Source organism: Oncorhynchus tshawytscha, linkage group LG22 (genome assembly GCF_018296145.1).
Source record: "Oncorhynchus tshawytscha isolate Ot180627B linkage group LG22, Otsh_v2.0, whole genome shotgun sequence".
Taxonomy (NCBI): Eukaryota; Metazoa; Chordata; class Actinopteri; order Salmoniformes; family Salmonidae; genus Oncorhynchus; species Oncorhynchus tshawytscha.
The window spans coordinates 36,243,009-36,264,808 of NC_056450.1; the positions used below are offsets into that span (position 1 = coordinate 36,243,009).

At 47.3% G+C, this 21,800-nt stretch overlaps 1 protein-coding gene across 4 annotated transcripts in view; it reads right to left on the reverse strand.

The window, feature by feature from the left end:
• LOC112235750 (rho GTPase-activating protein 39) overlaps nt 1-21,800 on the reverse strand; it is a 165,126-nt gene that overhangs the window by 12,999 nt on the left and 130,327 nt on the right. For all 4 annotated transcript variants that reach the window (XM_042304142.1, XM_042304145.1, XM_042304144.1 and 1 more), the window contains 3 exons: nt 14,034-14,658; nt 13,502-13,597; nt 4,459-4,532 (listed from right to left, as the gene is read on the reverse strand). In XM_042304142.1, the coding sequence (XP_042160076.1) occupies nt 4,459-4,532; nt 13,502-13,597; nt 14,034-14,658 (795 nt within the window). The remainder of the gene's footprint in view (nt 1-4,458; nt 4,533-13,501; nt 13,598-14,033; nt 14,659-21,800) is intronic.

Here is a 21,800-nt window from a genome sequence, read left to right on the forward strand (position 1 = left end):
AGCTCTCCCTCGCCCTCCATTTGGTAAATCTGACCATAATTACATCCTTCTGACTCCTGCTTACAAGCAAACACTAAAGCAGGAAGTACCAGTGACTTGCTTAAAACCGGAAGTGGTCAGATGATGTGGATGCTACGCTACAGGACTGTTTTGCTAGCACAGACTGGAATATGTTTCGGAACTCATCTGATGGCATTGAGGAGTTTATCACATCAATCACCATCTTTATTAATAAGTGCATCTATGACGACATCCCCACAGTGACCGTACGTACATATCCCAACCAAAAGCCTTAAATTACAGGCAACATCCGCACTGAGCTAAAAGCTAGAGCTACCACTTTCAAGGAGCGGGACACTAATCTGGACATTTATAAAAAGAATACTGCTACGCCCTCCGACAAACCATCAAACAGGCAATGTGTCAATACAGGACTAAGATCAAATCCTACTACACCAGCTCTGGTGCTCGTCGGATGTGGCAGGGCTTGCAAATAATCATTGATTACAAAGTGAAATCCAGCCGCAAGCTGCCCAGTGACGCGAGCCTACCAGACGGGCTAAATGCCTTCTATGCCCAGTGACGCGAGCCTACCAGACGAGCTAAATGCCTTCTATGCCCAGTGACGCGAGCCTACCAGCCGAGCTAAATGCCTTCTATGCCCAGTGACAAGAGCCTACCAGAGCTAAATGCCTTCTATGCCCAGTGACACGAGCCTACCAGAGCTAAATGCCTTCTATGCCCAGTGATGAGAGCCTACCAGAGCTAAATGCCTTCTATGCCCAGTGACGCGAACCTACCAGAGCTAAATGCCTACTATGCCCAGTGACGCGAACCTACCAGAGCTAAATGCCTTCTATGTTTTAACCATGAGTGACAGCACCAGCTCTGCGTGGCTGGTGTAAGATCATTAAACAGGATTACCAGGACACGCACTCCGAGCATGTGCTGACCAGCTGGCAAGTGTTTCAAGCAGACCACTATAGTCCCTGTGCCCAAGAATGCCAAGGTAAACTGTCTGAATGTCTATCGCCCCATAGCACTCACATCTGTAGACATGAAATGCTTTGAAAGGCTGGTCATGGCTCACATCAACACCATCATCCCAGACACCCTGGACCCACTCCCAATTTCCACACCACCTCAACAGATCCACAATTGATGCAATCTCAATTGTACTCCACACTGCTCTTTCCCACTTGGACAAAAGGAACACCTACGAGAAAATGCTGTTCATTAACTTCAGCTCAGCGTTCAACACTAAGGACGGAACACCTCCCTCTGCAACTGGATCCTGGACTTCCAGACGGGACGCCACTAGGTGGTAAGGGTAGGCAACAGCACATCCGCCACACTGACCCTCAACACGGGGGCCCCTCAGGGTGTGTGCTTTGCCCCCTCCTGTACTCCCTGTTCACCCACAACTACAAGGCCATGCACGACTCCAACACCATCATTAAGTTTGCCGACGACACGACGGTGCTAGGCCTGATCACAGACCACATTGAGATAGCCTATTGGGAGGAGGCCAGAGACCTGGCAGTGTGGTGCCAGGACAACAACCTCTCCCTCAACATCAGCAAGACCAAGGAGCTGATCGTGGACTTCAGGAAACGGAGGGCTGGGCACACCCACATCCACAGGGCTGTAGTGGAGCGAGTCGAGAGCTTCAAGTACCTCTGTGTCCAGATCACTAAGGATCTATGATGTTCCAAACACACCAACACAGTTGTGAATAAGGCACGACAACGCCTCTTCCACCTCAGGAGGCTGAAAATATTTTGGATGGACCCTCAGATCCTCAAAGTTCTACAGCTGCACCATTGAGAACATCTTGACTGGATGCATCATGGTGTGGTATGGGAACTGCTTGGCATCCGACCGCAAGGCGCTACAGAGGGTAGTGCATACGGGCCCGTTACATCACTGGGGCCAAGCTTCCTGCCATCCAGGACCTCTATAGCAGATGGTGTTAGATGAAGGCCTTACAAATGTTCAGACTCCAGCCACCCAAGTCATAGACTGTTCTCTCTGCTACCGCACAGCAAGTGGTACCGAAGCAGCAAGTCTGGAACCAACAGGACCCTGAACAGCCCCCAAGCCAGGAGACTGCTAAATAGTTAGTCTGGGTAGCTAGTTGGTTAACTATTTAACTTTCTGCATGGATCCTTTTTGCACTAACTCTTTTGACTCATTACATACACTGCTGCTACTGTTTATTATCTATCACTTTATTCCTGTTTATATGTACCTACTGTATCTACCTCAATGACCTCGTACCCCTGCATATCAACTCAGTACTGGTACCCCTGCATATCAACTCAGTACTGGTACCCCTGCATATCAACTCAGTACTGGTACCCCTGCATATCAACTCAGTACTGGTACCCCTGCATATCAACTCAGTACTGGTACCCCTGCATATCAACTCAGTACTGGTACCCCTGCATATCAACTCAGTACTGGTACCCCTGCATATCAACTCAGTACTGGTACCCCTGCATATCAACTCAGTACTGGTACCCCTGCATATCAACTCAGTACTGGTACCCCTGCATATCAACTCAGTACTGGTACCCCTGCATATCAACTCAGTACTGGTACCCCTGCATATCAACTCAGTACTGGTACCCCTGCATATCAACTCAGTACTGGTACCCCTGCATATCAACTCAGTACTGGTACCCCTGCATATCAACTCAGTACTGGTACCCATGCATATCAACTCAGTACTGGTACCGCTGCATATCAACTCAGTACTGGTACCCCTGCATATCAACTCAGTACTGGTACCCCTGCATATCAACTCAGTACTGGTACCCCTGCATATCAACTCAGTACTGGTACTCCTGCACATCAACTCAGTACTGGTACCCCTGCACATCAACTCAGTACTGGTACCCCTGCACATCAACTCAGTACTGGTACCCCAGGATATCCACTCAGTACTGGTACCCCTGCATATCAACTCAGTACTGGTACCCCTGCATATCAACTCAGTACTGGTACCCCTGCATATCAACTCAGTACTGGTACCCCTGCATATCAACTCAGTACTGGTACCCCTGCATATCAACTCAGTACTGGTACCCCTGCATATCAACTCAGTACTGGTACCCCTGCACATCAACTCAGTACTGGTACCCCTGCACATCAACTCAGTACTGGTACCCCTGCACATCAACTCAGTACTGGTACCCCTGCACATCCACTCAGTACTGGTACCCCTGCATATCAACTCAGTACTGGTACCCCTGCATATCAACTCAGTACTGGTACCCCTGCATATCAACTCAGTACTGGTACCCCTGCATATCAACTCAGTACTGGTACCCCTGCATATCAACTCAGTACTGGTACCCCTGCATATCAACTCAGTACTGGTACCCCTGCATATCAACTCAGTACTGGTACCCCTGCATATCAACTCAGTACTGGTACCCCTGCATATCAACTCAGTACTGGTACCCCTGCATATCAACTCAGTACTGGTACCCCTGCATATCAACTCAGTACTGGTACCCCTGCATAAGGCTGCAGTGGGCGGGCTGTGGGCAGGCTGCAGTGGGCGGGCTGCAGTGGGCGGGCTGTGGGCGGGCTGCAGTAAGGCTGCAGTGGGCGGGCTGATTACAGGGTGGGACACAACAGAGGACAGGGTGGAGGTTGGGAGATGGCTGCTCTACTGGCTGACTGATGGAGGGGTGGTTTGGTAGGCACAAGCTCAGACTTGAACCCTCTCTTAAGATCCACGTGTCCAGTGGGGATTTGGGAGAGAGCGGGTGACGTAGGGGGTCTAAAGGGTTGTAACGCCCCCGTCTTAGTTTTGGTTTACAGATTAGTGCCTATTTTGCTGAGGACTCCTAACGGCTCAGTGTGATGATTGCTAACACATGTGCGAGCTCCCAGAATGCCTCGCTTCATAGCCGATGCTAACCTCAGGGGCAACACTAACTCACTAGAACAATAGAAACATTCCACTTCTCTTTGTCTGCTGGGAGAGTTGGAGTTCCTAGATCATTTAGATAATTAGAATATATAAACTGCAGCAGAAGGTCTGGAAATGAAATCTCAATTCAGTCCAACAGTGAGCAGTGAGTGATAGAGTGATGGAGTGATGGAGCAGTGAGTGATGGAGCAGTGAGTGATGGAGCAGTGAGAGATGGAGCAGTGAGAGATGGAGCAGTGAGCGATGGAGCAGTGAGAGATGGAGCAGTGAGTGATGGAGCAGCGAGAGATGGAGCAGTGAGAGATGGAGCAGTGAGAGATGGAGCAGTGAGAGATGGAGCAGTGAGTGATGGAGCAGCGAGAGATGGAGCAGTGAGAGATGGAGCAGTGAGAGATGGAGCAGTGAGTGATAGAGCAGTGAGTGATGGAGCAGTGAGTGATGGAGCTACCCCCCTCTGTCTTTGTATGACATCCCTCCCTGGCCATTTTAATGGTGTTTTAGGATGACCTTACCTTTTTGCCCCCAGTGACGGCGACCTTCTGCAGCTTGCGGTAGCAGTACTTGGCATAAGTGCTGATTGGCAGGCCTGGAGAGAGGGGAGATGACAGACACCATTACTGACCAATCCTGAGGCAGTAATACAATTCGTTACCATTTTCTATCTGCATGTGAAAGTCCTCAGTGTCAGTTCCACAGGAGTTTGGAGTAATACCCGGGGGTCATAAACCCCACCGACAGAACATGTTACCAATGAATCATCAAAACCAAATCTGTTCACCGCAGGGCATTTTGGATATCAGCTCTGCACATTCCAGGAGAATCCTGCACAGTCACCATGGTGTATTATTACTGTATTATCGAGCTGCAGGGAGCAGCTGGACCTCAAGGTTAAAGCCACCAAGAAATCCAACACCAAGTATTACTATAACAGATAGTACTGCTACTGTTATTAAAGCACTATTACTACTATCATTATTGAATCTGCATTTTTAATTGTGCTTCAACTGCTTCTACTTTAACTGCCAGTCCTACTACTGTATATCACAACCCTTTTTGGTTCCAGGTAGAACCCTTTTGGGTTCCATGTAGAATCCTTTTGGATTCCCGGTAGAACCCTTTTGGGTTTCATGTAGAATCCTTTTGGGTTCCATGTAGAATCCTTTTGGGTTCCATGTAGAATCATTTTGGGTTCCAGGTAGAATCCTTTTGGGTTCCATGTAGAATCCTTTTGGATTCCCGGTAGAACCCTTTTTGGTTCCAGGTAGAACCCTTTTGGGTTTCATGTAGAATCCTTTTGGGTTCCATGTAGAATCCTTTTGGGTTCCAGGTAGAATCCTTTTGGGTTCCATGTAGAATCCTTTCCAAGAGTGTAGAATGAGCGACTGAGGTATTGGCCGGCCAACACATTTTTTTTTTCCTGTTGTCCTTACTCTGTGAGAACCAGAGTTCATCTTGGCTGCAGACCCTGGTGCTGAAACTACATGACACAGATTTATGGCAAACAGGTGAAAGTCGTTCACAGCCTGTCCTCAGCAACAAAACAGCAGCATGAGGTTTGGCAGAGGGTTAGCTGAGTAGAGTTTTGAGAGACCACGGGAACCTGAGGCTTTAAAAAGGTTTTGCGAGTATTGTCTCCTATCGTAAGTCAAATGAATCACACACATAGCTGACATGGTGTTGATTTCTGGAGGGGGGATTTAACTTTGTTCTTTCTCCTCATCCAAAATGGGAATGAGATGGATTTCAATTATGAGGAAAAGTAATTAAATCACAGGACAACTTTGCTCCTTCATGAAACAACAAAGAGAGAGGAGGGGTGCTGACATATCAAAGTAAGGTCCTCAGGGGGAAGAGGAAAGGAGGGGGTACTTGTTGTGCAGGTCCCAGAGACCAGGCCAGGTAGATAAAATGGAACACTATGATACAGGGCTGTCGTTCATCAGCCCGCCCATGCCCTAGTGTTACTGTAGCACTGTATCGGCTCAGAGGACCAGACACCAGACTGGATAATACTACTGGGTCATTCACCTCCGAGCACAGCTGTGAGGGCACATGGCCAAGCAGGCCTCAGCAGGGATAGTCAGAGAGGTGACCAGTCACACAGCCTGATGACCTCAGTCCAGAACAAACACTTTAACTTCTCCTCCTCTTCTGACCAGTGTTGTTACAGTGTTGTCAACATAGTGGATGGAGGACTTTGTAACTGAGAAGGAGAAAAGAGAGTTTTATAGGAGTTGTTTTAGGCAGAAGTCCTCTTTTATTTGGCTGTAAAAACACATATTTAAGAGGCAGGGCAGTGGTTTCACAAGCCCTTGTCTCTGCTCTCTGATCTCTGTGCTGCTGAGGACTGTAGGACACACACATCGCTCTGGCTCAGGACTGCTGCTGGGAACACCTGCTCCAAGATCTGCTCCTTCCTTTTTTCTAGACCTTATTGTCTTCACATCCCTCGTCTTCTCTTATCCTCTTTTATTCACTCCTCTGCCCCACAGTCCTTCATTTATTTTCCTCATCTCTAATGGTTTCTGTACTGTTATTCTCTCCCGCTCTCCTCATCTTTCCCTTTTCTCCTCCTTCCTGAGCATTCCCCCTCTTGCTCTCACTCTCTCTTTCTCTCTCTCCTCCTTCCTGAGCATTCCTCTCTCTCTCTCTCTCCTCCTTCCTGAGCATTCCTCTCTCTCTCTCTCCTTCCTGAGCATTCCTCTCTCTCTCTCCTTCCTGAACATTCCTCTCTCTCTCCTTCCTGAGCATTCTCTCTCTCTCTCTCTCCTTCCTGAACATTCCTCTCTCTCTCTCCTTCCTGAACATTCCTCTCTCTCTCTCCTTCCTGAACATTCCTCTCTCTCTCTCCTTCCTGAGCATTCCTCTCTCTCTCTCCTTCCTGAGCATTCCTCTCTCTCTCTCTCTCTCTCTCTCTCTCTCTCTCCTTCCTGAGCATTCCTCTCTCTCTCTCTCTCTCTCTCTCCTTCCTGAACATTCTCTCTCTCTCTCCTTCCTGAGCATTCCTCTCTCTCTCTCTCTCTCTCTCCTTCCTGAGCATTCTCTCTCTCTCTCTCTCTCTCTCTCTGTCTCTCTCTCTCTCTCTCCTTCAAGCATGTGGGAGCGGTGGACTGATTTCCCCTCTTATGTGTCAGATGATGTTACACATAGCCCAGATGAGGCACATAGCCCAGGCAGGGTAGAGCGCTGGCTTGTACCACTGAGCACCACGGTTAAGACCTCTGAGACTGTTATTAAGGCTTTGAGAGATAGAGAGAATCCTGTGTTGAGTTTCCACTGCCTGGGGGTCGTAAATCCCTATATGATACCACAAGAAGACAGAGAGAGGACGGGACGGGCTACATGGATGTGTGTGTATGAGTCTGTTACCATGGCTGTAAATGTGTTTGTATGCATAAAAAAACAGACAGAGAACTAGGGAGTTGATGTGGGGGATGGGGGGCATCTATAAAGCACGTGACATATGAGATCAACAGTCTCTTCATTACTCTCCACTTGCAGCCTGTTTGTGTCTGTGGCCTAAGCCTCAGCTGAGTGTCCAATGGGATCCAGCGATCCCACGCTAAACAGGGACAGCCAGGGCCAGAGAAAAGATACAGAGGAAACAGAGAGTATTTGCATACAAATAGTTGGTGGTGTAACGGCCAACTTTTAATCTTCCACAGAGAGGAGAAGAGGCCCCAGCCACTCCACTCCTCTGGCCCACGCTCCCCTTGTACAGGGGGCTTAACTGGGCTTGGCCCACTGTTTCATTTCCAGGACACCCACTGCTGCCACCACAATGCCTGGCTGCCCAGGTCTTCCCAGCCTGTCTGAGGCCCATGGTCCGGCCCCATTGTCAGCCACACGTTCTTAAACGTGCCCCAGAGAGATCGGACACTACCCAAACAAACCCCCTACGCCCTCTTTCTCCTCTTTTGATGAAGAGCTGGATCCGAGGCCCCAAACTGGCGCCCAGAACAATACCCACTCAGCAGCCTGGGCCCAGAGAGGCAGCTGGTGAAGCTCACAAAGATGCCACCTCCCTCCCTTCAAAACATTCCAACGACCATCCCCATCCAATCCCTCCTCCCCTTTATCCTTACCCGTGAAAACACTCTCACACAGACAATAGTTCCTCATGTCCTCAGTGACAACACTCTCACACAGACAGTAGTTCCTCATGTCCTCAGTGACAACACTCTCACACAGACAGTAGTTCCTCATGTCCTCAGTGACAACACTCTCACACAGACAGTAGTTCCTCATGTCCTCAGTGACAACACTCTCACACAGACAGTAGTTCCTCATGTCCTCAGTGACAACACTCTCACACAGACAGTAGTTCCTCATGTCCTCAGGGACAACACTCTCACACAGACAGTAGTTCCTCATGTCCTCAGTGACAACACTCTCACACAGACAGTAGTTCCTCATGTCCTCAGTGACAACACTCTCACACAGACAGTAGTTCCTCATGTCCTCAGTGACAACACTCCAGAGTGGATGTGGAGTACAGTGTGACTAACTGTTTTCTACTACAGTAAGGGGAGGAGAGTCAGTCAACAACCATCCCAACCACAACTCTCCCATTATCTATAGTCTCTTAAATTATGTAGCACAATGAGTGGACTCTGTCACAGTACTAGTACAGCTGGTAGCACAGTGAGTGGACTCTGTCACAGTACTAGTACAGCTGGTAGCACAGTGAGTGGACTCTGTCACAGTACTAGTACAGCTGGTAGCACAATGAGTGGACTCTGTCACATTACTAGTACAGCTGGTAGCACAATGAGTGGACTCTGTCACAGTACTAGTACAGCTGGTAGTTGCAGCACAGTGATTGGACTCTGTCACAGTACTAGTACAGCTGGTAGCACAATGAGTGGACTCTGTCACATTACTAGTACAGCTGGTAGCACAATGAGTGGACTCTGTCACAGTACTAGTACAGCTGGTAGTTGCAGCACAGTGAGTGGACTCTGTCACAGTACTAGTACAGCTGGTAGCACAGTGAGTGGACTCTGTCACATTACTAGTACAGCTGGTAGCACAGTGAGTGGACTCTGTCACAGTACTAGTACAGCTGGTAGTTGCAGCACAGTGAGTGGACTCTGTCACAGTACTAGTACAGCTGGTAGTTGCAGCACAGTGAGTGGACTCTGTCACAGTACTAGTACAGCTGGTAGTTGCAGCACAGTGAGTGGACTCTGTCACAGTACTAGTACAGCTGGTAGTTGCAGCACAGTGAGTGGACTCTGTCACAGTACTAGTACAGCTGGTAGCACAGTGAGTGGACTCTGTCACAGTACTAGTACAGCTGGTAGTTGCAGCACAGTGATTGGACTCTGTCACAGTACTAGTACAGCTGGTAGCACAGTGAGTGGACTCTGTCACATTACTAGTACAGCTGGTAGCACACAAATTTAACAGAAATGTTGTCTATAGTTATAATGATTAAAGTTGAATAAGATTTGTTGACAAGCTAGTGGGGCTCATCCTGTCTGCTGGTCTGTGAGTGTTGGTAGGCATAGGTTATGTGTAGGCCTACTGCAGCTACGGCTGTATTTCAGACACACGTCCTAGTGGGGAGCATCCTGTCTGCTGGTCTGTGAGTGTTGGTAGGCATAGGTTATGTGTAGGCCTACTGCAGCTACGGCTGTATTTCAGACACACGTACTAGTGGGGAGCATCCTGTCTGCTGGTCTGTGAGTGTTGGTAGGCATAGGTTATGTGTAGGCCTACTGCAGCTACGGCTGTATTTCAGACACACGTCCTAGTGGGGAGCATCCTGTCTGCTGGTCTGTGAGTGTTGGTAGGCATAGGTTATGTGTAGGCCTACTGCAGCTACGGCTGTATTTCAGACACACATCCTAGTGGGGAGCATCCTGCCTGCTGGTCTGTGAGTGTTGGTAGGCATAGGTTATGTGTAGGCCTACTGCAGCTACGGCTGTATTTCAGACACACGTCCTAGTGGGGAGCATCCTGTCTGCTGGTCTGTGAGTGTTGGTAGGCATAGGTTATGTAGGTAGGCCTACTGCAGCTACGGCTGTATTTCAGACACACGTACTAGTGGGGAGCATCCTGTCTGCTGGTCTGTGAGTGTTGGTAGGCATAGGTTATGTGTAGGCCTACTGCAGCTACGGCTGTATTTCAGACACACGTACTAGTAGGGAGCATCCTGTCTGCTGGTCTGTGAGTGTTGGTAGGCATAGGTTATGTGTAGGCCTACTGCAGCTACGGCTGTATTTCAGACACACGTACTAGTGGGGAGCATCCTGTCTGCTGGTCTGTGAGTGTTGGTAGGCATAGGTTATGTGTAGGCCTACTGCAGCTACGGCTGTATTTCAGACACACGTACTAGTGGGGAGCATCCTGTCTGCTGGTCTGTGAGTGTTGGTAGGCATAGGTTATGTGTAGGCCTACTGCAGCTACGGCTGTATTTCAGACACACGTACTAGTGGGGAGCATCCTGTCTGCTGGTCTGTGTTAGTGCTTGAAACCCCCCCCCAAGCACGTCATCCTGGAGCTGGGCCTGGGACTCTCTCTGTCACAGTACTGGTACAGCTGGTAAGCAGGGCTGCGGATGACTGTGCGATGTGATGTGGTGTCAGTCTGGGTCTTGGTCTTGGTGTGGTAGACGCAGTGTGTTTGGCCTCAGGGCAGAATGCAGCATCATGAGACCAGCAAAGATGCTGGGACACAGCTGTGAGGAGCCATCTGATTGTTCAAATGAACACACAAGGGCTGTCCCCGACTAAAAAATAAAATAAAAATTGGTCGACCAAGAGTGTTCTTTTCTTTCAACCAATAGATTGGTCAACCTTTTTAAACGTGTATTTTTCCATATATAGACACAGCCTATGTGTTTAATAAAATCAACTATATGCACTGAATTTGTCCAAAAAGTATGTGTTACATTTTGAATGCTTAGTAGGACAGGAAAATGGTCCCTACTGCCTCTGATCTGGTGGACTCACTAAACAGAGAACATCCCTGGTCATCTCTACTGCCTCTGATCTGGTGGACTCACTAAACAGAGAACATCCCTGGTCATCTCTACTGCCTCTGATCTGGTGGACTCACTAAACAGAGAACATCCCTGGTCATCCCTACTGCCTCTGATCTGGTGGACTCACTAAACAGAGAACATCCCTGGTCATCCCTACTGCCTCTGATCTGGTGGACTCACTAAGCACATGCTTCATTTGTAAATTATATCTTAGTGTTGGAACGTGCCCCTGGCTAGCTGTACATTTAAAAAACAAGAAAATTAGGCTGTCTCGTTGGATTAATATAAGAAATGTTCAATTATTCATACTTTTACATTTACTTTTGTTACTTTAAGTATATTTTTAGAAATTATATTTACATTTAATACTTAATATATATTTAAAAGCAAATACTTTTAGACTTTTACTCAGGTAGTATTTTACTGGGTGACTTTTACCTTTACTTGAGTCATTTTCTATTAAGGTATCTGTACTTTTACTCAAGTAAGACAACTGGGTACTTTTTCCACCACTGTACGAGACACAGAGAGAGCTGGTGTGAGAGTTTGTCACTGACCATCCTGAGAGAGACTCTAGGTGTAGAACCATTACAGAAAGTAGCAGTGGTTTGAGGTAGGAAATACACTCACTTACCTAACAGCTACTTTATAACAAACAGCTACTGCTTTATGTATAGCCGTGGAATGCTTTGAAAGGCTCACATCCACACCATCATCCCAGAAACCCTGGGCCCACTCTAATTTGCATACTGCCCCAACTGATCCACAGATGACACAATCTCTATTGCACTCCACACTGCCCTTTCCCACCTGGACAATAGGAACACCTATGTGAGAATGCTGTTCATTGATTACAGCTCAGTGTTCAACACCATAGTGTCCTCCAAGCTCAGGACCCTGGGACTAAACACCTCCATCTGCAACTGGATCCTGGACATCCTGACGGGACGCCCACAGGTAGTAAGGGTAGGCAACATCACATCTGCCACACTGACCCTCAACACTGGGGCCCCTCAACACTGGGGCCCCTCTTTCTGTTTATATGTACCTACTGTATCTACCTCAATGACCTGGTACCCCTGCATATCAACTCAGTACTGGTACCCCTGCATATCAACTCAGTACTGGTACCCCTGCATATCAACTCAGTACTGGTACCCCTGCATATCAACTCAGTACTGGTACCCCGTGTATAAAGCCAAGTTATCATGACTCATTGTGTATTTATTATTACTTGTTTTACTTTTCTATGTTTTCTCTATTTTCTTTCTCTCTGCTGTTGAGAAGGGCCCCCAAGTAAACATTTCACTGTTAGTCCACAGCTGTTGTTTACTATGCATGTGACAAAGATGTTTTGGGGTTCTGCTATACGTACAGTATGTGAGGATGGTGGTGTCTCCTATTGAGTCTACGTAGTGGTGTCTCTTATTGAGCCTAGCAAGGTGGTGTCTCTTAGTGAGTCTACGTTTTGGTGTCTCTTATTGAGTCTAGCAAGGTGGTGTTTGTTATTGAGTCTAGCAAGGTGGTGTCTCTTATTGAGTCCAGGTAGTGGTGTCTTTTATTGAGTCCAGGTAGTGGTGTCTCTTATTGAGTCCAGGTAGTGGTGTCTCTTATTGAGTCCAGGTAGTGGTGTCTCTTATTGAGTCCAGTTAGTGGTGTCTCTTATTTAGTCCAGGTAGTGGTGTCTCTTATTGAGTCCAGGTAGGTGGTGTCTCTTATTGAGTCTAGGTAGTGGTGTCTCTTATTGATTATATGAAGGTGGTGTCTCCTCTCACTCTACAGAGAGGTCCCCTCAGCCATGGCCTGGACAGCATTACTAATGCTCTTCAGGCCAGAGGGTTAGGAGGAGACTGGGTCAGGGATGATCACTCCTATAACATGGCTATCTGCCTGCTAATCCCTGCCTGGCAGTGTGTGTGTGCCAGCCTGCCCAGCTGGGCAACAGAGATAAAGCACAGAGGGAAACACGTTACCCCAGCTTTTGTTCCTCAAGGCTCCTTTGTGTGGTTCTGCTAATCTCATTTAAAGAGTCTAGTACTGATGTAAATGTGTGCAATACTTTCAATTGTCAATCTCATATAGAAAGAAACATACGTTGGTACAGACTATCAGTAACATTTCAAATAACTAAGTAACCTTAGCGCTAACCCTGACCTTAACCCTTATCCTAACTATAAACTTAACCCTAACACTTAATCTAAACTTTTACTCCAACTCTTATTCAAACCTAACCGTAACCTTAGCAACCAGTTGCTTATCAACAGATGGCATGACTACCAACAAACTATATGTGGAGCATCTACTAATGGAAAATCCGGACTATCCACATAAAGTGTGATCATAGGTTCATATTTTCTGTGAATGTCTGCCTGCCGGCTGTAAGATGGGGACACTGTGAGGACTACTTTGGAAGTGTTTTAATTAATACTTGTAACTGCTATCCTCTAGGAACACATTCTACATATTTTTGTATATGTTTTTCACCCAAATATATGTAATTAAACTGTTATTCCTCCCTCTTTTTCCTTCTGTGAGTGAACAAGTGTTACTGTTGTGAAACTCACCCTCTTCTTCTTCCTCGTTGTTCTGCTTCCTCTTCTTCCGGGACTTTGAATTCTTCTTGGTCTTCATGTCCTGTTGTTCCATAATGTGCTGCATGACTGTAAATGAAGTGGTGAGGAGAACGGAAAGACAAAATGTTCTTTTGATTAAAGATTTGTCGCAATAACGCTCTCCCCAGTGTCTAGGTCTGAAAAACAGATGATGGTGTTTTGTGCTGGGCTCTCTCAACTTTGACCCTGCTCCCACTCCATTTTTTTTTGGTCTCACTTTTCCAGTGCTGCATCCTGTTTGATCTGGCCCGAATCCCAGATAATAATAGCTGGAAAACCAATATCAACTGTCTGCTTTTAAACTCACGGGAATACCGGATACATAAACACACCTCTGGATGCACCCAAGTCTAATCAAACAAATAAATCATATTTCGAAACCACCAGCTACAGGAAAACAACATTCACCAACCCATAATCCATAGATGTACTGTATATAAATAGTACAAACATTTTTATCAATAGAAGCAGTTTTGCCACTCACTCTTCTTGTCGTTGGAGGGCTCCAGGTGTGTCTGGATGTACCCCTCAAGGTAGCTTCTGAACTTGGGCGAGGGGGAGAAGAAGGACAAGCTGATGGCCATGAATTCCCAGCCAGCCTCCAGGCTCCTCAGGCTCAGGTTGTCAGTGGTCTGTCTGACCAGCTGGACGTACAGCTCATCCCTCAGGGCCTGCATTCCCCAGCACTTAGTGACCACCAGCAGGGCGGTGTGACGGCGCTCCAGCCGGGCCGGACGGTCCCCCATGTAGCCCTGAATCAGCTTGAACATCTCACAGGCCTCCTTCTTGACGGTGCGGTCGCTGGTGATCAGCATGGGCTTCTTGATGGAGCCTCTGTTCCAGGAGAGCATGTTGGCGATGGAGACGCGGCGGCGGAACAGGCCCTGCGTGTGAAGGTTCAGGTTCTTACTGGCCCAGTCCACCATGTTGGTGTCTGGAGGAGGTTTACAGAGGGTGGTGTAAGGGTACTGGTATCCCACACTGCCGCCTCCTCCCCCACCTCCCCTCCTGTCTCCAGTCACTTTGACGCCATGAGGGGTGCCCCTGTGTCCATTACCTCCGCCTTGTGACGAGATCTCCGACTGGGCCTTGGAGTCCAGTGTTCCTGCCTGAATAAGAAGGTCCAGAGGGAGAGGAATATTTAGCAAGGCATAGACATAAACGCTACAGCTGGAATCATATGTGAATTACTGTCTGTTGATGGCATGTGTCTAATTCTGTAAACATATAGTACATTGAGCATGTGAATGATGGTGTGTGTGTGTGTGTGTGTGTGTGTGTGTGTGTTCGTCAGTCTGCGTACTGTAGGATCAATTTACTAATGTCCCCTAAAGTGTTAATAGAGTAGAATATGGAATCATTCATGAGGATCCCACTCTAGAAATAGGTGACCCAGTGTGCCTTTCACATCTAAACACATATATGGTAACATAACAACCATCCCCCACTCTCTGTAGCCTTCCTCTGGCTGCTTCCATCCCCCACTCTCTGTAGCCTTCCTCTGGCTGCTTCCATCCCCCACTCTCTGTAGCCTTCCTCTGGCTGCTTCCATCCATCCCCCACTCTCTGTAGCCTTCCTCTGGCTGCTTCCATCCCCTGGCACTCTCTGTAGCCTTCCTCTGGCTGCTTCCATCCCCCACTCTGGCTGCTTCCATCCCCCACTCTCTGGCTTCCTCTGGCTGCTTCCATCCCCCACTCTCTGTAGCCTTCCTCTGGCTGCTTCCATCCCCCACCCCCACTCTGGCTGCTTCCATAGCCTTCCTCTGGCTGCTTCCATCCCCCACTCTCTGTAGCCTTCCTCTGGCTGCTTCCATCCCCCACTCTCTGTAGCCTTCCTCTGGCTGCTTCACCTTCCATCCCCCCACTCTCTGTAGCCTTCCTCTGGCTGCTTCCATCCCCCACTCTCTGTAGCCTTCCTCTGGCTGCTTCCATCCCCCACTCTCTGTAGCCTTCCTCTGGCTGCTTCCATCCCCCACTCTCTGTAGCCTTCCTCTGGCTGCTTCACCATCCATCCCCCACTCTCTGTAGCCTTCCTCTGGCTGCTTCCATCCCCCATCCCTCTCTGTAGCCTTCCTCTGGCTGCTTCACCTTCCATCCCCCACTCTCTGTAGCCTTCCTCTGGCTGCTTCACCTTCCATCCCCCACTCTCTGTAGCCTTCCTCTGGCTGCTTCCATCCCCCACTCTCTGTAGCCTTCCTCTAGCTGCTTCCATCCCCCACTCTCTGTAGCCTTCCTCTGGCTGCTTCACCTTCCATCCCCCACTCTCTGTAGCCTTCCTCTGGCTGCTTCCATCCCATCGCCCCAAAACACTTCCACTGCCACGGGCCCTTTTACCAAATACAAATGAAACTACACTGAACAAAAATATATACGCAACATGCAACAATGTAAAAGATGTTGTCCCAATCCTCTTCAATGACTGTGTGAAGTTGCTGGAAAGTCCCAACTTTGACATTAGCAAACCGCTCGTTGCATACGACGCCATACATGAATCCGTGAAGGGCAAATTTCTCCAGCAGCCATCGAAGGTGAGCATTTGCCCACTGAAGTCGGTTACGACGCCAAACTGCAGTCAGGTCAAGACCCTGGTGAGGACAACGAGCACCCGGATGAGCTTTCCTGAGACGGTTTCAGACAGTTTGTGCAGAAATTCTTCAGTTGTGCAAACCCACAGTTTCAGAGGGGTCTCAGATGATCCCGCAGGTGATGAATCCGAATGTGGAGGTGCTGAGCTGCCGTGTTAACGCATGGTCTGCGGTTTTGAGACCGGTTGGACGTACTGACAAATTCTCTAAAACGACGTTGGGGGCGGCTTATGGTAGAGAAATTAACATTCAATTATCTGGCAACAGCTCTGGTGGACATTCCTGCAGTCAGCATGCCAATTACACGCTCCCTCAACTTGAGACATCTGTAGCATTGTGCTGTGTGACAAAATTGCATATTTTAGAGTGGCCTTTTGTTTCCCCCAGCACAAGGTGCACCTGTGTAATGATAATATTGTTTAATCAGTTTATTGATATGCCACACCTGTTTGGTAGATTTATTATCTTGGCACATGTGTAATGCTCACTAACAGCAATGTTTTGTGCACAATATTTGAGCGAAATAAGCTTTTTGTGCGTGAGGAACATTTCTGGGATCTTTTATTTCAGCTCATGAAACATGGGACCTACACTTTACATGTTGCATTTGGAATTGTGTTCACTATACTTTCACAAATCTAATAACATGAGTATGATTTGTTCCCTTTATGCAATGAATCATATCAAATCCCAAACGGCCAACATTGTTCTCCCTTTAGAACATCCAGGTAATTCATCACAATCACATCAATAGTGAGTTTGCCTCTGAACCAACACTAATGTCTTACCAAAGGCGTTTTCAAACTCAATTACATGGCCTAAAGAAGAACAAACAGTACTATAACCAACAATAACCTTGAAAGATGGGCTTTTACATTCATACTCATATGACCTCATATTTACAATATAATGCTGTAGAAGTCAGGCAGATCTGTTAAGAGGAGATCTGATCTCTTATATATCAGGCTTTATATTATTGTTCTGACAGAGATGTGTGGGTAGGGACCCCTATTTTACATAGCAGCTGTAAAAGACATATGTCTATGTAGTAAGGGCTTCATAATGTGGTCTTATTAAAAACAAAAGCGGCATGATAATCTTTTCAATAGTGTAGTAATCCATGCAGCATGGCGAAACATGTGGACCGTTGATCAGATGTACAACTGGTGTATTTGTCCACAGCTCAGGCCCAAAGCTTTCCAATCTGAACCCCCTCAGCAGGTCTGGTGCTAAGCTCCACTAAGACCCAATCAGGCCAAAACAGCATTTCCACAAAAGGCGTAGGCTCAGGTTGTCTGGGTCTCTATGTTTTTGGTTGGATAGGTTTCTCAAATTCTTTCTTAGGTTTTTGCATTCTTCATAAAATCTTCTGTCATTGTTGACATTTTTTGATTTGATAGGGAAGATGAGAAACTGCCAAGTTTACACCTTCACTATTACAGTGAAAAGTTTTGTCCAGGAAATTGTCTAAAAGGGACTGAATTAGTTGTTGCCTAATTCTTTTTTGGTAGGTTTCCACACTCCTTTCCTTCCATCTATAGCATTTTAATTGATATTATTCAGTTCCTTTGGCTTTGATGATTGAGTATTGCTCTGTTCAAGTAGACTGTGATTTTGCTGTGGTCTGATAGGGGTGTCAGTGGGCTGACTGTGAACGTTCTGAGAGACTCTGGGTTGAGGTCAGTGATAAAGTAGTCTACAGTACTACTGCCATGTACCCACTATAGGAGCCCCCTCGAAGTCTACCATTGACTATGTACATACCCAGCATGTGACGGAGCTGCAGGAGTTGTGACCCGTTTTTGTTGGTAATGTTGTCATAGTTGTGTCTAGGGGGGCATATGGGGGAGGGAATGCTGTCACCTCCAGGCAGGTGGTTGTCCCCCTGTGTGCTGAGGGTGTCAGATTCTTGTCCAGTTCTGGCATTTAGGTCACCACAGACTAGTACATGTCCCTAGGTCTGGAAATGATTGATTTCCCCCTCCAGGATGGAGAAGCTGTCTTCATTAAAGTATGGGGATTCTAGTGGGGGGATATAGGTAGCACACATGAGGACATTTTTCTCTGTTGAGATCATTTCCTTTTGAATTTCTAGCCAGATGAAAAATGTCCCTGTTTTGATTAATTTAATAGTGTGAGTTAGGTCTGCTCTATACCAAATTAGCATACCCCCTGAGTCCCTTCCCTGTTTCACACCTGGTAGTTTGGTGGATGGGATTACCAGCTCTCTGTCACCTAGAGGGAAACCAATGGGTCCATCTCCTCTAAACTATGTTTCTTGTAGGGTGACAGTCTGAATTTCTGATTTCTTTGATGAAGTCCAGGTTCCTGCTCTTTAAGCCAAAGGCAGATGACCTCAGGCCTTGGATATTCCAGGATGAGTTAGTTGTGTGGTTTGGCTTCAGGCCAGTAAGTGTGAGCAGAGCCTGCTGAGCTTCTGGTACATGCCATCGACTTGGGCTAGTGTAAGAGTGGGGGTTGGCCCTGTTTGCCTGCTCACGGCCTGGGCGTATGTGTGACTTCCATGTTGAGGCCCTCTTTGCGGGGGTGGGCAGGAGGGGCATAGGTCTGATCTGAGGTGTTCTAAATGGTGTGTGGGCATGGTTGAGGGGGGTGTGATTGGTTGGTTGGGGTGGGGGTGTGGATGTGGCTGGTGGTGCTGTGGTCTGGATGTAGGTCCTCTCGGTAGGGGGGCTCCCGCAGGTCTGGGAGAGTGTCTCAACTGGTCTGGGTGGAGTGTCTGTTGACACTGAGGTGCTGGGGCAGCGGTTGAGGGTGATGTCCTTTAGTGTCTGGGCAAAGGTGGGCACTGCTGCGTTGTGTCGGTGGACTTGGTTGTAAAGGCTGTTCAAGTCCAGGGTGGAGTGGTGGGCCAGGAAAACATTTGGTTTTGAGGCACAGTCACGGGAAATACCTTTGTTTTCCCGCTGTATTGTGGCAGGGTGGAAGTCTTTTCGTGGTAGCAGGGTGGAGATAACCACTTGTGCGTTGGGGAAAGTAGAAGAAGCTTTTTCAATCACTCCCTTCAGTGCTGTGGCCACCCTTTTCTGCTGTGTTCTCAGGTTGTTTGTGCCTGTGTGTATTATTATGTGGCTGGGTGACCCTAGTTGGTCCTCAGACAGAAGGTCTAGGGCATGCTGGGTGTTTGGACACCAGAGTTTAGACACTGTGTGTTTGGGAAAAAGTACATTTTATTGTATATATATTTCCCGTTTGAGTCCATAAGGAGAACAATCTGTGGCTTGCATATGTTCTCAATGGGTGTGGGGGGGTTGTCAGGAGGGCTATCAGGGTGGTTTGGGGTTCTTCATTTGTCTGTTCTGCTGTGATGTCAAGGCTATGGTCAGGGTCTGGGGTGGACTGTTCTGCTGTGATGTCAAGGCTATGGTCAGGGTCTGGGGTGGACTGTTCTGCTGTGATGTCAAGGCTATGGTCAGGGTCTGGGGTGGACTGTTCTGCTGTGATGTCAAGGCTATGGTCAGGGTCTGGGGTGGACTGTTCTGCTGTGATGTCAAGGCTATGGTCAGGGTCTGGGGTGGACTGTTCTGCTGTGATGTCAAGGCTATGGTCAGGGTCTGGGGTGGACTGTTCTGCTGTTGTCTCGAGACATTTGTCAGGAGCTGAGGTGAGTAGTTCTGCTGGCTTCTCTGCAGGGGTGGCCAGTTCTCTAATGGGTTGTCAAATGTCATCATTCCCTCCTTCTCCTCCTGCTCTCGGTTCTGTTCTAGACTTGTACAGGTTGACATTGGCTGACTCAAGAGTCCTCGTTTTCTAGTATCCCGAGTTTCCACCTATCGCTAACACCTCCCCTCTTAACAGAGGTGTAGTGTGTTAATATAGCACTGCACCATGCCAGGGGATGGTCTGTGTGGAATATAAAGTTGTTTATGTTCCCATTTTTATAATAGTCAGCAAAAAAAGTGTCTCTTGATATTCCACAAGGAGCTTTTATGTGCTCTTTTTGTGCCTTGTCATTTTCTACATCCAGAGGGTAGTGTGTTGTAATGACATCTGAACAGCGGGACGGGGCTTCAAAGGGCTGTGTTTGGTGGGGGTGGGCTGTGAAACTCTCATTGTTGGGCTCAAGGGCTTTGACACCTCTCACGTCACACCTCAGTGCTAATTGAAGTTGCATGTTATATGTTTTATGACTGCTGCAAGATGAATGACCTCTTTGAGGACATGAACGTTTCCTGAATCTGAATGGCAGGATGGGGTACCTTCAAAACAGACACATCCAGCCAGCGACAGTGGCAGGTCTCACAGACAAGAGAGAATGGCAAAGTTACGACAAAAATACAGACTCTTAACGCCACATTGCCCACAAAGTGTGTTCAAATAAATCCTGATTAATTGTGTTCGTTTTTATATTATGGTTTGATAAAATAAGCACTATTACAGACCCTGCTAATTGCTGATGTCTGGTTATTAAGGACACCCTTCGTTTTTATATTATGGTTTGATAAAGTAAGCACTATTACAGACCCTGCTAATTGCTGATGTCTGGTTATTAAGGACACCCTTCATTTTTATATTATGGTTTGATAAAATAAGCACTATTACAGACCCTGCTAATTGCTGATGTCTGGTTATTAAGGACACCCTTCGTTTTTATATTATGTTTTGATAAAATAAGCACTATTACAGACCCTGCTAATTGCTGATGTCTGGTTATTAAGGACACCCTTCATTTTTATATTATGGTTTCAGCACTATTACAGGCCTAATTTTGCTGAAGGCCGTTTTTATATTTGTTTTGAAAAATCATTTACAGACCCCTAATTGCTGATGTGTTCATTACACCCTTCGTTTTTCAATTTCAGACAGTGAATTTCCATGGGTGTTCATATACTGCAGTGAATGATATGGCTTCTGAGGGCCTGAACCACATTTCAGTCAGGCCATTTCAACCCACACACAGCCTCAGCCCCAGTCTCGTTGCAGAGTATAGGCAGCTTCTGCCAAGTTACTCTCCTACAGCTCTGACAATGAACAGTGAAACGACTCTGCCCCAATGTATTTCAACATGTGCCTGGAGTATTCATCTGCATAAGGTAGGCGTTTCATACAGGAGCACATTTGAGTACATGATAAATGCACACCACGGACCACGCATACATCCACAAGACAAAACTGATATCAGCTCTGAGGATTTGAGGCCATTCAAGATGGCTTTTGCTGTCAATAACAGTCAGTAACTCAACCTCTGATTGGACATTTACTACCCCGAGACATAAGTACACTCATACCCAGTAAAAGTCCTCAAGGAGAGTCTACAATTTAGAAGTAGAAGTACTGTACATCCAGAATGTATGTGATCCAGTTCCAACACATTATACCCAGTGATCCAGTTCCAACACATTATACCCAGTGATCCAGTTCCAACACATTATACCCAGTGATCCAGTTCCAACACATTATACCCAGTGATCCAGTTCCAACACATTATACCCAGTGATCCAGTTCCAACACATTATACCCAGTGATCCAGTTCCAACACATCATACCCAGTGATCCAGTTCCAACACATTATACCCAGTGATCCAGTTCCAACACATTATACCCAGTGATCCAGTTCCAACACATTATACCCAGTGATCCAGAGAGTACAGCGTTTTTATATGTAACACTCTGGTGCCTTTGTAATAGTTGCAGGGCTGGACTGG